We start from the raw sequence: 11162 nt of genomic DNA, 5'->3' as shown, positions 1-11162 counted from the left end.
TCACTACATTGCAGTACGTAAAGTCCTATCCGTATTACTGTGATTCATAAGAGCACCTTATCAGATTTGGGAGGCATTTCCTTATGGTGTGTGTCAAATCCCCCGACAACAATGTCTTTCAAGTAGTTCCATATAGCAAACATTCCAGTTGTCTTCGATGTTAACCAAGTGTTGCACACCGATTGCTAGTAGAAATTCCATCACATCACATTTTCTGTAAAAGATTATACACGCATTTTAGCGCCATTCTTTGTATATTCGTCATCGACTCATCGGTCCAAAAAACACAATGAAGTTCAGCATTGGTTGAAGCTTAAAACTTATTGATTAATGAAGATCCGAATATGCGACCTACACCAAAAATTTGTTGGTTAAAATGTCATACTTTCTTTTATTTTACATTTTGAACGTTCAACGAACATTCATCACTAAATTAAATGATTACACGTATATATGATTGACTTAAATTAAGACATGTATATTTTGTCGTGAGTTTTGAACCAACAATAAAGAGTTCAATATCTAGAAGGAACATAGAAGTTAAAAGGGCAACAAAAATCTACTTAGGAAGGAGGAAGAAAAATCTCCGTAGAATAGAAAAAAAAATGGTCTCTTTTGCCCCCAAAATGACCAGAAGCCAAGTCAACAAGTCTGGGCCAATTTCGACGGCCCCCCGTAAAGTTGGGCCTTACAGAGATTAAATAAATGTCCAACTCCAAAACCTTCTAGTAAGTGAACGAATCACAGTCACTGACCTCTCGCTCTCGCGCCACCCAACAGCTGGAAAACCTCTGGCGGGTCCCACACGGATTAACAGCGCAATCTTCGCGTGACAAAGTGGGAAGACACATCCATGTTTGACACACATGCGCCTTCTCCTCATTTTCCCAACCCTTTCAACCCACCTTACACGCGCATTCCACCTCTCTTTACCATTTTATTATTTTAATTTCTTAATAATCTAAATACAATTATCTTGAACAATATGTTTATATCCAAATCATATTGATGGATTTTTATGATAAAATGGACTATTTTTTTATGTGAGTTATTGTGTTGTGTTATACCAGTTGCTACATAATGCAAGTTGTGATCTTGAAGCATGCTCGACTTAACAATATTGTATGGATTAGTTTTTGCTATATAACGTGGCTTAACAAATGGATTGACTTTGTTATGTAATGCGATGATTTTTTTAAAATCGATTGACTTAACAATATTTTATATATTTTTACAATTCTTTAGTTTTTAAGTATAAGATTTAATAACATGAATCTACAATAATACCAACTACAAATATTTTTAGATGTTAACGAACAAAAAATAATCAAACTTTAAAAATAAAGTTTAGTGTTTAGTACTTATAGTCTTCTCATCTTAAGTCGGAGGTCGTAAACTCACATAATATCATACCGGTTGAAGATTTTTTTGATTTAAAGAAAAATAAAAATAAAAGACATTTTAAAATTTAAACAGAATAAATGATGAAATTGTACCAAATAACAGCAAGTAACTAACAAAGGTCCACACACAACTTCCACTTCAAGCACACATGAGTTTTCATTTATACAATTTTTTATTTTCCAATAATATCACACACACATTCCCTCTTCTTTGACTCTCTCATACCCCTATATATCACACGCATAAACCAACCCACCCAACACTTATAAACACAACCAAAGACTCGCATCTCTGCAACTCCTCTCCGTTCTTCATATACTTTGATCTTCTTCTCCGTTCTTCAGATACTTCGATCTTCTTCTTCGTCTTCATATACTCTTCTTCATGGGGAACTACATCTCATGCACTCTAGCCACGCCACTCATCAAGAGCACCAAGGCAGCGCGTGTGATCTTCCCCACCGGCGAAGTCAGGCAGTTCCGTGAACCCATCAAGGCCGCCGAGCTCATGCTGGAGTCTCCAAACACCTTCCTTGCCAACTCCAACTCTCTCCACATCGGCCGCCGCTTCTCCGCCCTCGCCGCAGACGAGGAGCTCGACTTCGGCAGTGTCTACATCATGTTCCCGATGCGGAGGCTCAGCTCCATCGTCACCGCCGCCGACATGACCATCTTTTTCATCGCTGCCAACTCCGCTGCCAAGCGGATATCCGGCGGGAAGCTCCGGATCTTGCCCGAGGCTCAAGCAGTACTCCAAAACGTTAACGAGGAGGAGAAAAGTCAGAGCGGTGGCGGTGTAAGGGAAAGTGAAGGTCCGGCGAGGCTGAGCTTGGACGGAGTTGAGGGTTTGCAAGTGGCGGAGTTCCAGTATAGATTAGCTGCTTGCAGGTCAAGGAAGCCATTGTTGGAAACCATCAAAGAGGAGCCCATTTTCTCCAGATAGATTAATTTCATCTTTTGATGGTGGAAATCGTTAAGAATAGGCTTAATTAATTCTAGAGACCAAACCATATATTTGAGGGTCTTCATTAATTTGTGTGATAGAGTTACTCTAATTGATGATACCTATCAAACGCTTTTGTTAAGGAAGGAGATAGATTTGGTTTAATTTTCTGACGACCAATATATTACCACTTGTAAAAAAATTCAGATTCTCCAAATATATAAGCACGTAACACGTTTGATTATTATACCGTACCGTAGTGTGTTATTTTGACCAGGTAAAGAAGTTGTTGAATCCAGATTGGCATTAAGCAACTCCAGCCAAATTAACAACGTCAATGAGTCAATCCCGCAAGCCACCATCCCAAATTGAAAGCTTTTTTGGCTTTTTAGTTGTTGTGGGTACATGTCTAAATTTGAATTGTTCTGAGAAAAGATTAGGCTGATTAGTATTAGTAAAATGGGTTTGTTTACTAGAACTTGATTGATCAAACGTCAATTGCGACTTTGCGAGTACCTGAATACAAAATCGTAGTTCCTTTGAGAGTGATACAAAGACTTCGGATTGATGACATTTATCGATAATGTTAGATAAGTTTTTTGCATTCGGAATTCTGGGCTCGATATCAAGTATGATTCTTATACATTATACACACATTTTTTTATGCTTGCCTTCATGGTGGATGCTCATATAACTTCTTCAAACAATCAATCCAGTGAATCCACAATTAGGCGATACATCTCTAATTATTTTTTTAATACATAGTTGACATTGGAAGCCGTTGACATACAAACTAAGCAGTTGACATTAAAACAGCACAAAACACGCTGCTACAGGAAGCAATTGCACTACTGCAGGACCTTCAACAAGAATTAATAAGGACGTAAAGAACAATAATACATTGATCACTACTGCCAGATCTATGTTTAATCATCTTCCTTGTGTTGCGATCCTTCAAGTACTGATGTAAGTTAGATACTGTATATAAAAATACATGAGAAAAACAACCGCATAGATCTGCAAACTCAAGTAACCTGCTACTTTTAGCAAACATCTGCTAGAATCATTAAACTTGAATATATAACAGAATATCGTCATAACAAGTGATAAGGAAAAGAAATTATCCTCTTCAAGACGAGTTGTCCCATATCTACATGGCTTTATTATTACATACATACGAAGCATCAACATTGATGTTTCTGATATATAGCTAAACCTACTAATAGTGTATCAGGCCTCCCGAGAATGGATCTCATTAAGCTACGTGAGTACAGATGCTTGTCAAGTACTTTTGACATATTCATCATTGAATATTTACGCTCACATATCCATGACATCAAAAATTTCTCCATCTTCCTCATAACGGAGTTCATCCATTATAAACCCATGATCAGTTACCAAGTTACTGCCACAAGATCGAGTACAGAGAAATATTAATAACAGTCATATTTGGAAACATTTGTTTAATTTTGAGATGATTAGTTGTAACCCACCTTAAACAGCATATACGGAAACTGACGACCCGTTTCAGTTTTCTATTGTAGAAAAAGAAATTGAATGACCATCTGGAAACACCCAAGAGAAATTATCATGGAAAGATACGACTCTATATGCATATGTGATGGAAGATGATGTGTCATATTTTATGCGTGTGTATATTTAATGAGCAGGACAAAAAGATAACTTACACAACTCCTCTTTCGGGAAACGGATCTGCATCAGGATCAGGATTGTAAACATAAATTTCGGATTCTGCTAATCCTACAACCTGCATATTCCAAATGTTACATAAAAGTGCCTCCTCCAGCAACATGCAATCACTTTTTTATAAAACTGCTCACCTCATCCAAAGCCTTGTACAAGGTATCCAGCAGGGAACTACCCTCATTAGTCTCTGTCCATTCCTGAAATAAATAATAGAATACAAAAAGAAAGGGTTCAGAATTCAGCAGACTGAACCTGTCAACCTAAATGCTAGGACTTACAATAATGTAGGCACGTAGCATGACTCAGCAACAAGTCACCAATAGAACCAAAAGGGAGAAAGAAATATGACTCTCAACTCTTCAGTCTATCAATAAAGAGCCATATACCATACAATACATTCATAAATTACTGTGTAGTCAAAAGGCAGCAACACAAATGATCAATTGAAACAGACTCATCAATCTAAAAAAGTGGCACTAGGGCTCAAATGTAAAAGTAAATAATTATGACAGAAGCATCTATTTTGAACAGAAAAATACAGGCAAGACCCCCAAAGTAATTCATTAGCTGGACAGAGGCAATACTCAAACACAGAAGCAAGCATGATTTACAATAAGCAATACCTTTGATGCTTCCACCATATAGGTATCAAAAATCTGCTTAAAATTGTCCCAGGTTTCCTCTGTGAAGAACTGGTGAGCATTGATAGCACTGAAAAACCACAAAAAAATAGGCAACAACATAATATAGAGAAATCATTTAAAAAGGGTCGATGCAAATGTATCAGAGTACATATACACTACATATTGGTAAGGTGCAGAGTCACAACAAATCAACCAATAGATCATCAACATTTGACTTGGGAAATGGAGAGATTTGAACTCTCAGCTCCTTAGAGCGACAATAAGCTGTCTGTCAAACCTCTTGACAACACTCCCAATGCAAACAAAAGAGGATTATAAAGTGGGTTGCCATGTCGCCCAAACAAGCTGACAATGGCATTACCCATAATCCTCTCGTAAAAGCCACCATGAAACAATATATCAATTACAACATAGGATACATGGGTACCTGAAGTCATAGTCCGGATACAAGTGATAGAGCGTCAAGACCAGGTAAATCAATGTCTTCCGACTGGAATGAACATAGATTTAAAGATTAAAACACAGACAAGAACAAGCTGCAGCTTTCAAAATCTATCTAGGTAATATTCAAACCTGGATCTGCTCAGAAGGAACTCAGCAGGTGAAGAAGAGTCAGTGTCAGAAGATTTTCCAAGATGATCAAGAATCTGTAGTGTAGACAACAAATAAATTAATAACATAAGCTAAATCCACCACTTAAAGCAGATAACATTGTCGCTAAAATAAAGATTATGAAAGCATAAAATTTGTCAAAAAGCCTCTGATAAGTTTCGAAATAAAAACTGCACACTATAAATTGAGGAGCATGATTCGCATGAAACAAAGAACTTGACGACAATATACAAAAAAAAAAACCACAAAAATGTGTATGCCAGAGATTACCTCATTCTCCAAACTCAGAGACAATTTCTTATCCGATCCAGTGTGTTTACCTTGTAATCAAAAAAAAAATTTTAACTTCTGCAAAATATTCTCTAAGAACAAAAGTAATCAAATTGAGTATGTACTTACAAGAGTAAGCTTCAAGACAACCCTTAATAGTTCTCTCTCCAAGATTTAAATGACTAAAGAAGTCATTTAATCTGCAAACATAAATCCAAATCACAATCATAAATCCGCACACACGAATCAATTACTAAATTAAGCTGCAATTTTATCTTTCAATAACTATAAGTAAACATTACCGATCCAAGGGTGTGTACTCTAAGAACTTCATTATTAAGCCAAAGCTGAACTCAAACGGAAAATCCTGATAGATACGCAGTTAATTTGAATCAGATTAACATAATTAACACAGATCCGTAGCTATACGAATGAACGTAAGTATATAAACTCAGCAGAAAAATGCATAACTAAGCACAGAAGAGTAGAATTGGATGACAATTATACGATAAAAACGAAGCATTTGAATGGAATTGACCAGAGGAGAGATAAGGAGACTGGAGCAGTACCTTCAGAAGCTGATGTGGAGGATTTGAGAAGAAAGGAGGAACCGATTTGGTAGATGTAGGGTTTCGTCGGCAATTGGATCCAGAACGGAGACAATGCGAATATCCAGTTATGAGTTGAGGACGATTTGAATTACGGTGGAGGATAAGGCTGGGGGAGACAACTTTATCGACTTTGGCGGAAAATATTACATGTATTGGGCTACGGGCCTTTGTACTAGCCTACTGGGCTACTCTTTCTGACCAGAGCATATCGCCTTTGACCCAAATGGACGGCCGCGAGACACGGTCGCGGCTTTCTATGGCACGATGAAATGCAGTGTGAAGTGGTCTTAATTTACTTTTTTAAATAAATGAAGTGGTCTTAATTGTTTTATTGGTTTACATAAGTTTTAATTTTCTAATATGTCACTGTTCCGAAACAAATGAAGTTGTCCAGATGTCCAACTAGTTGGTGTATGTTATAATACATAAAATTATGGGAGGTTCGTGTTAGTGTCCAGTTTGTTGTGAGAGAACTAATTGTTTGGAGTTTAGATTTTACGTCCACCAATTCTATTCAATAGTTTAATTAATGAAGATCTGATCTAGTTTTTGTCTTTAAAAAATTATATTGATTATATTAATCAATCCATGCGATAAAGACCAATTTTTTGAGGTTTACTATCGACTATGAGGTTTAAATCATAAAAAAAAAATTCAGTAGTGATTAGAACACTTATTTTCATGATATAAATTTTAATTGAATGAGCTCTTAGCCCTAGAGTTCCTCGATATCCTGTGGCTATTGTGCTCCTAACATGCGCAAATGAAATTGAATCCAGTTTTAGGGCTACAAATCGTGGTGTGATTGTCAATTTGTGCGTTTAATTTTTTCCTCAAACTATTATATGAGTTACAAATCTGACAATTTTGAGCAACGTAGTCTAGATATATGAACCACATTGTGTGATCAGCACGTATCTGTCAAAATTCAATGAACTACTTTCTTAGGTGAAGCATGGTGAATCGGCAGAAGTTTGTAGTTTGTAGACAAAACTTTTTAGTAAAGAACACTGAACAAGGAATAAGCTAGCATGGTTAGCCAATCTAAAGTAAGAGAAGAAACAAAAAGGAGGTGATAAGCTACGATAGAATATATATAGACCATTCCTAATTGTTGATCCCATAATATGTTTTCCATAGGTACGTGATGCTGTATGCATAAACGAAGATCGATCGAGACGCCTGGCCGGAGACATTTCAATCATGGAACTTCAATCATTCATTAAATTGATACCACAATCAATTTAGAAGCTAATCAAATCCGGAAGAATTGGGTTATGATTATGTGATGGTGCAACATGAGGCATCAGACTCGAAGAGGATGCAAAAGGGTTATTATATTCTGGAGCTGCAGCACTGGCATCGTTGTAACCAGTACTCACCCAGCTGATCATATCGTCATCAGGAAACACCTCCCACTTATCTGTGATTATAGTTTTGAACATTTTCTTCTTCGTCGGTCGCTGACGATCATGATCATAAAAAAGAATCAACAAATCATCATCACCCTTTTGCATCTCTACAATGGCCTTGCTGTTCTCTATAGGCTCCTCTTTTTCCTTCTCCGCACCATCACTAGCTTCGCGTATTATTTTCTCTAGGTCTTTAATATCTTCTTCCGGGATTTGCTTCACTTTAGGGCACTCCGAAGAGCCAAGAGCACCCAATTCCCTGCAGAACTCAAGGTAACTTTCCAGCTCCTGCCCTTGTGTCACCGCCATCTGAACCACCGCAAGTGCCATTTGCGCCTCCTCTTTTCCCGGCGCCGCGTATATCCTTACCAGAAGTTTCGCTATTGCCTTGCAGATTCTGCTGTACACGTCGAAGATCTCCGTCAAAATGCAGATCATGGCTTCGAAAACAAGATACACCCTGGCCGTGCCGGGATGAGGCTTTATCTCTAACAACATGGCCATCAGCGCTTGCCATTTCCGAAGCTTCACAATCTCATCCGTCAACGGTGGCTCCTCCTCCTGAGGCTGGAGGTCAAGGCCGACGGCTTGTAATCTCCCCAGCTGTTGTTGTTTCTTAAACGCCTCGGCAGACGTCGCCGTCTCCTGCAGGAAAGAAGATCTCTGATCCAAATACGTAAAATACGCCCGCACGAAGGCGTCGTAGGCCCACGTCTTGCTCGGGTTGGAGTGGCCGTCGGTGAAGTTTGAGAGATCAAACGGAAGTCGTCCGATCCTCTGCACGGCGGGGATTTTACAACAGAAGACGCCGTGCATGAGCATCAAGCCCTTGAGCGCCACCACCCATGACCTTGTCTTCTCCATTCTGGAGGAGATGGCATATAATAAGGGCTTTACGTATATAGGAGAGGTACGTACCCATTCGTAGACGCGGTGGAAATGCTTATAATCGACGTGCAACTCGTCGTGGCTGGTGGCCTTGATAACGATGGATTCTAGGTCGGGGTTGCGGTAGGAGGTCCGGCGAGAAATGCTGGCGGCCCAAATGCTGTTCCGGTCTTTGATAAGCCCGGCAGCTTTTTTCCACAGCTTCATTTCCTCCGGTTCCCCCTAACCCTAGATTATTCGATCAAATGTCACCAGCAACTCTGGGAATGGAATCCCCTTTGCCTATTTTACTCGGGGCCTTTGGCCTCGCTATCTCGTTGTTCCTACTATCTGCCGTTTACCTCACATTTTTATTTTTCATTTTGATTTTCCATTTTACGCTTCGGGACAACCCAGAGTAGTAATGTTTTGTTATTTCTGGACTTGCGTTATTTAGTAAATAAACAAGTGAGCTGCGAGTTTTGACCGTAATTATTTGGCTTCTCCAAAAACAGAAGCCATTACAGACCGGACTGAGAAACGTCTAGAGAGACCTGAATATCACCTTGGACTGATGTTACGTAATGTTTTCTTTGGCAAATTACTGATCGATGGTGCTTTGTGTTACGTTAGGAGTTTTTCAAGGCTTGATTTGCGGACTCTCTTTTAACGCTGCTATTAATATGGAGTCACATTTTCTCACCTCCCACACATTAACGGTGATACCACCACCTCATACTGATGCCACGAGTAACAACTGAGACAGAATGTAGTTTAATGAGTTCTCAACGGAAAAGGGAAAGTGTTTGTAAAAGAAGGAACTTAAAGTACGTGTATGTTCAATTTACTTTGATTATGTCAAATTTAATGTGCTAATTTCTCGATCATAATTTAGTGTGAAATGTATTATATAATGTATACTGGACATATTATTTACACTTTACCATTCAAGAGGACGATCCAAAAACTAGAGACAACAAAATCTTTCAGTTGTCAGCTAAAGGATCACATTGCTTTATCGTTCTTGACTTCTTGTGAAAAAATTTTCACGTAACAAACTGTGCTGATGACATGACTTGCGTAGAAGTACTTCTGCAGCAGCAGCATGCATGGATGTCCTATGGTGCTTAGCTTGAAGCCTTGAAGTTTAATTAGAACCGAACCTGAATTGGCATGCATCGACATGAACAATTTATAAAAACAAAGTGCTTAAAGGAAGCTCTCCAGGCCTATCTCGTGATTTCCGCTCCCCTTTGTGTGCTTCTGTTCGTTCTTTGCTTCTTGCTTTCTCAATGTGAATGTGTCTGTGCGACTGTTTATAAGCTTTTGCAGCTGCTCATATATATTCCGCCTGCAAAACCATACAAAGTAGAAAGCGGCGAGATTGTTACATTTTTAACCTAGCTATCTCTCGATCACTAACATCCATATATAGCTAGCTGTTCCTTAATCAAAGCAACAAAGTGAAATCAAAAGCTTGTCTCTTTCTCTTTCTGTGAATATATTGAATCTGTGAGAGTCGACAGTGAAAAGAGCTAAAGAGAGAGCAACATCGAGGGTCCCCAGATAAAGTAAAGAAAAGGGTTCTTACAGATGAATAAAGTAGTAGCAGGAAGGAGCAAATCCAAAGTAAATAAGAAAATAATAAGACGAAAATGGTGGGAATTGGAATCTTTTCTTCATGATCTTCTTCCACTCACCACTGTACCACCCTTACTACTAGCTCAGGCGTAGCCTTCTCCTCCTTTTTATGGTCTTTGCTCAGCAGCTTTGTCTTTTCATCAATCTTTTCCTACCTTAGCCTTAGCTAGCTCTCTCACTCCAGAAGAGAACAAATTTGCTCAGATGAACAATACTAGTATCGCTATGGGATTTTCACGTGGAAGTCATTATTATGTAAGCTCTCTCTCTCTCTCCAAAGATTTCCATATGCTGGTTGCACATCTTTATCATTATATAGAAGACTTCATTTTCATTAGGATGGAGAAGAACCTGAAGTTCCACTGATAAATGAAACAAAGAGGTGTGCTGCTATGGACGTTCAAATTCATAATGAGCTTCATGAAGGTCAAGTAGACCTATTCGACTTTGAGTTCTGGCCAATCGAACATCCTTCGGAGCCGCCGGATGAGGATCACCCTCTGAAATGCCCAATGCCGGACTCTTCTGTCATCAATGTAAGCACCTCTGTGTTTAGTTCTGTCTTTTTTGTTTTGTTATGTGTTTAACATTTTGGTGGTAGTGATGTTTGTTGTTACATCTGCAGATTGATATAGTCTCATGTAAAATAAATTTACAGGATGGAGGAACAGCAAGGGTTTCTGAGAGCAACTACAACAGCTCTTTGCCGCGTAAGAGAACAGAAGTGTCTTCTCCTGGTTTTACGGATGAGATGGTAGATCAGCCTCCTGTTCCCGTTTCTGTTCCGGTGAGAGCAGTGAGGAAGAGGCATCACACTCTAACCCGCGGCGGGGGTGACCATATCATATCCCCTCTGAGGAGAATGCCGCCTCATCCGCCTCGCCCTCTGCCTGCTCAGAGCATCACCGTCTTTCAAATGCTGCAGCAGCTGGACAAGTCTTGATCGGAAATGGTTCATGTCATTCACTTGTCTAGCTCTTTTTTTAAGTCTAGACATAGAAAACCAAAATGCAGTACGAACTCTTTATTGCCTGTTTTTGAATCTGCTTCTA

General features: G+C 39.0%; 4 protein-coding genes across 5 annotated transcripts; 2 read left to right on the top strand and 2 right to left on the bottom strand.

Moving 5' to 3' along the window:
- The first annotated feature begins 1658 nt into the window (after positions 1-1658).
- Positions 1659-2600, top strand: LOC126791762 (uncharacterized). Its single transcript, XM_050518237.1, has one exon. It carries the CDS (start codon positions 1789-1791, stop codon positions 2344-2346), a length of 558 nt encoding a protein of 185 aa, XP_050374194.1. The 5' UTR covers positions 1659-1788; the 3' UTR covers positions 2347-2600.
- Positions 2601-3381: 781 nt separating this feature from the next.
- On the bottom strand, positions 3382-6323 carry LOC126791759 (uncharacterized). Its single transcript, XM_050518232.1, has 11 exons — positions 6149-6323; positions 5882-5946; positions 5709-5779; positions 5580-5629; positions 5271-5344; positions 5125-5187; positions 4677-4764; positions 4188-4250; positions 4035-4114; positions 3840-3911; positions 3382-3751 (listed from the first exon to the last, which is right to left on the bottom strand). Exons 2-11 carry the CDS (start codon positions 5911-5913, stop codon positions 3667-3669), a joined length of 678 nt encoding a protein of 225 aa, XP_050374189.1. The 5' UTR covers positions 5914-5946; positions 6149-6323; the 3' UTR covers positions 3382-3666.
- A 1022-nt stretch (positions 6324-7345) lies between these two features.
- On the bottom strand, positions 7346-8723 carry LOC126791742 (putative clathrin assembly protein At1g25240). The gene has a single exon (XM_050518213.1). It carries the CDS (start codon positions 8695-8697, stop codon positions 7435-7437), a length of 1263 nt encoding a protein of 420 aa, XP_050374170.1. The 5' UTR covers positions 8698-8723; the 3' UTR covers positions 7346-7434.
- Positions 8724-9977: 1254 nt separating this feature from the next.
- On the top strand, positions 9978-11156 carry LOC126791761 (uncharacterized). Of its 2 annotated transcripts, none has more exons than XM_050518236.1 (3): positions 9978-10365; positions 10449-10646; positions 10769-11156. In XM_050518236.1, the coding sequence occupies exons 1-3, from the start codon at positions 10315-10317 to the stop codon at positions 11051-11053; spliced, it is 534 nt and encodes a 177-aa protein (XP_050374193.1). In that variant the 5' UTR covers positions 9978-10314; the 3' UTR covers positions 11054-11156. The 2 variants fall into 2 exon arrangements, with proteins under 2 accessions (XP_050374193.1, XP_050374192.1); XM_050518235.1 differs by having other exon boundaries at positions 10163-10365; positions 10736-11155.
- Positions 11157-11162: the final 6 nt, after the last annotated feature.

This window comes from Argentina anserina, chromosome 4 (assembly GCF_933775445.1).
Source record: "Argentina anserina chromosome 4, drPotAnse1.1, whole genome shotgun sequence".
Lineage (NCBI taxonomy): Eukaryota > Viridiplantae > Streptophyta > Magnoliopsida > Rosales > Rosaceae > Argentina > Argentina anserina.
Note: the sequence above shows the minus strand (reverse complement) of the source record. Positions and strands in the feature narration are given on the sequence as shown.

Excerpts from the sequence above, each read along its gene's own strand:
- LOC126791761 (XM_050518235.1), top strand. The coding sequence starts at position 10,315 with ATGAACAATACTAGTATCGCTATGGGATTTTCACGTGGAAGTCATTAT. Across the intron at positions 10,366-10,448 it reads CACGTGGAAGTCATTATTAT|GATGGAGAAGAACCTGAAGT; the intron begins GTAAGCTCTCTC and ends CATTTTCATTAG. Across the intron at positions 10,647-10,735 it reads CGGACTCTTCTGTCATCAAT|ATTGATATAGTCTCATGTAA; the intron begins GTAAGCACCTCT and ends TTACATCTGCAG.
- LOC126791762 (XM_050518237.1), top strand. The coding sequence starts at position 1,789 with ATGGGGAACTACATCTCATGCACTCTAGCCACGCCACTCATCAAGAGC.
- LOC126791742 (XM_050518213.1), bottom strand. The coding sequence starts at position 8,697 with ATGAAGCTGTGGAAAAAAGCTGCCGGGCTTATCAAAGACCGGAACAGC.
- LOC126791759 (XM_050518232.1), bottom strand. The coding sequence starts at position 5,913 with ATGAAGTTCTTAGAGTACACACCCTTGGATCG. Across the intron at positions 5,345-5,579 it reads CTCTGAGTTTGGAGAATGAG|ATTCTTGATCATCTTGGAAA; the intron begins GTAATCTCTGGC and ends TCTACACTACAG. Across the intron at positions 3,752-3,839 it reads TTCCGTATATGCTGTTTAAG|TAACTTGGTAACTGATCATG; the intron begins GTGGGTTACAAC and ends ATCTTGTGGCAG.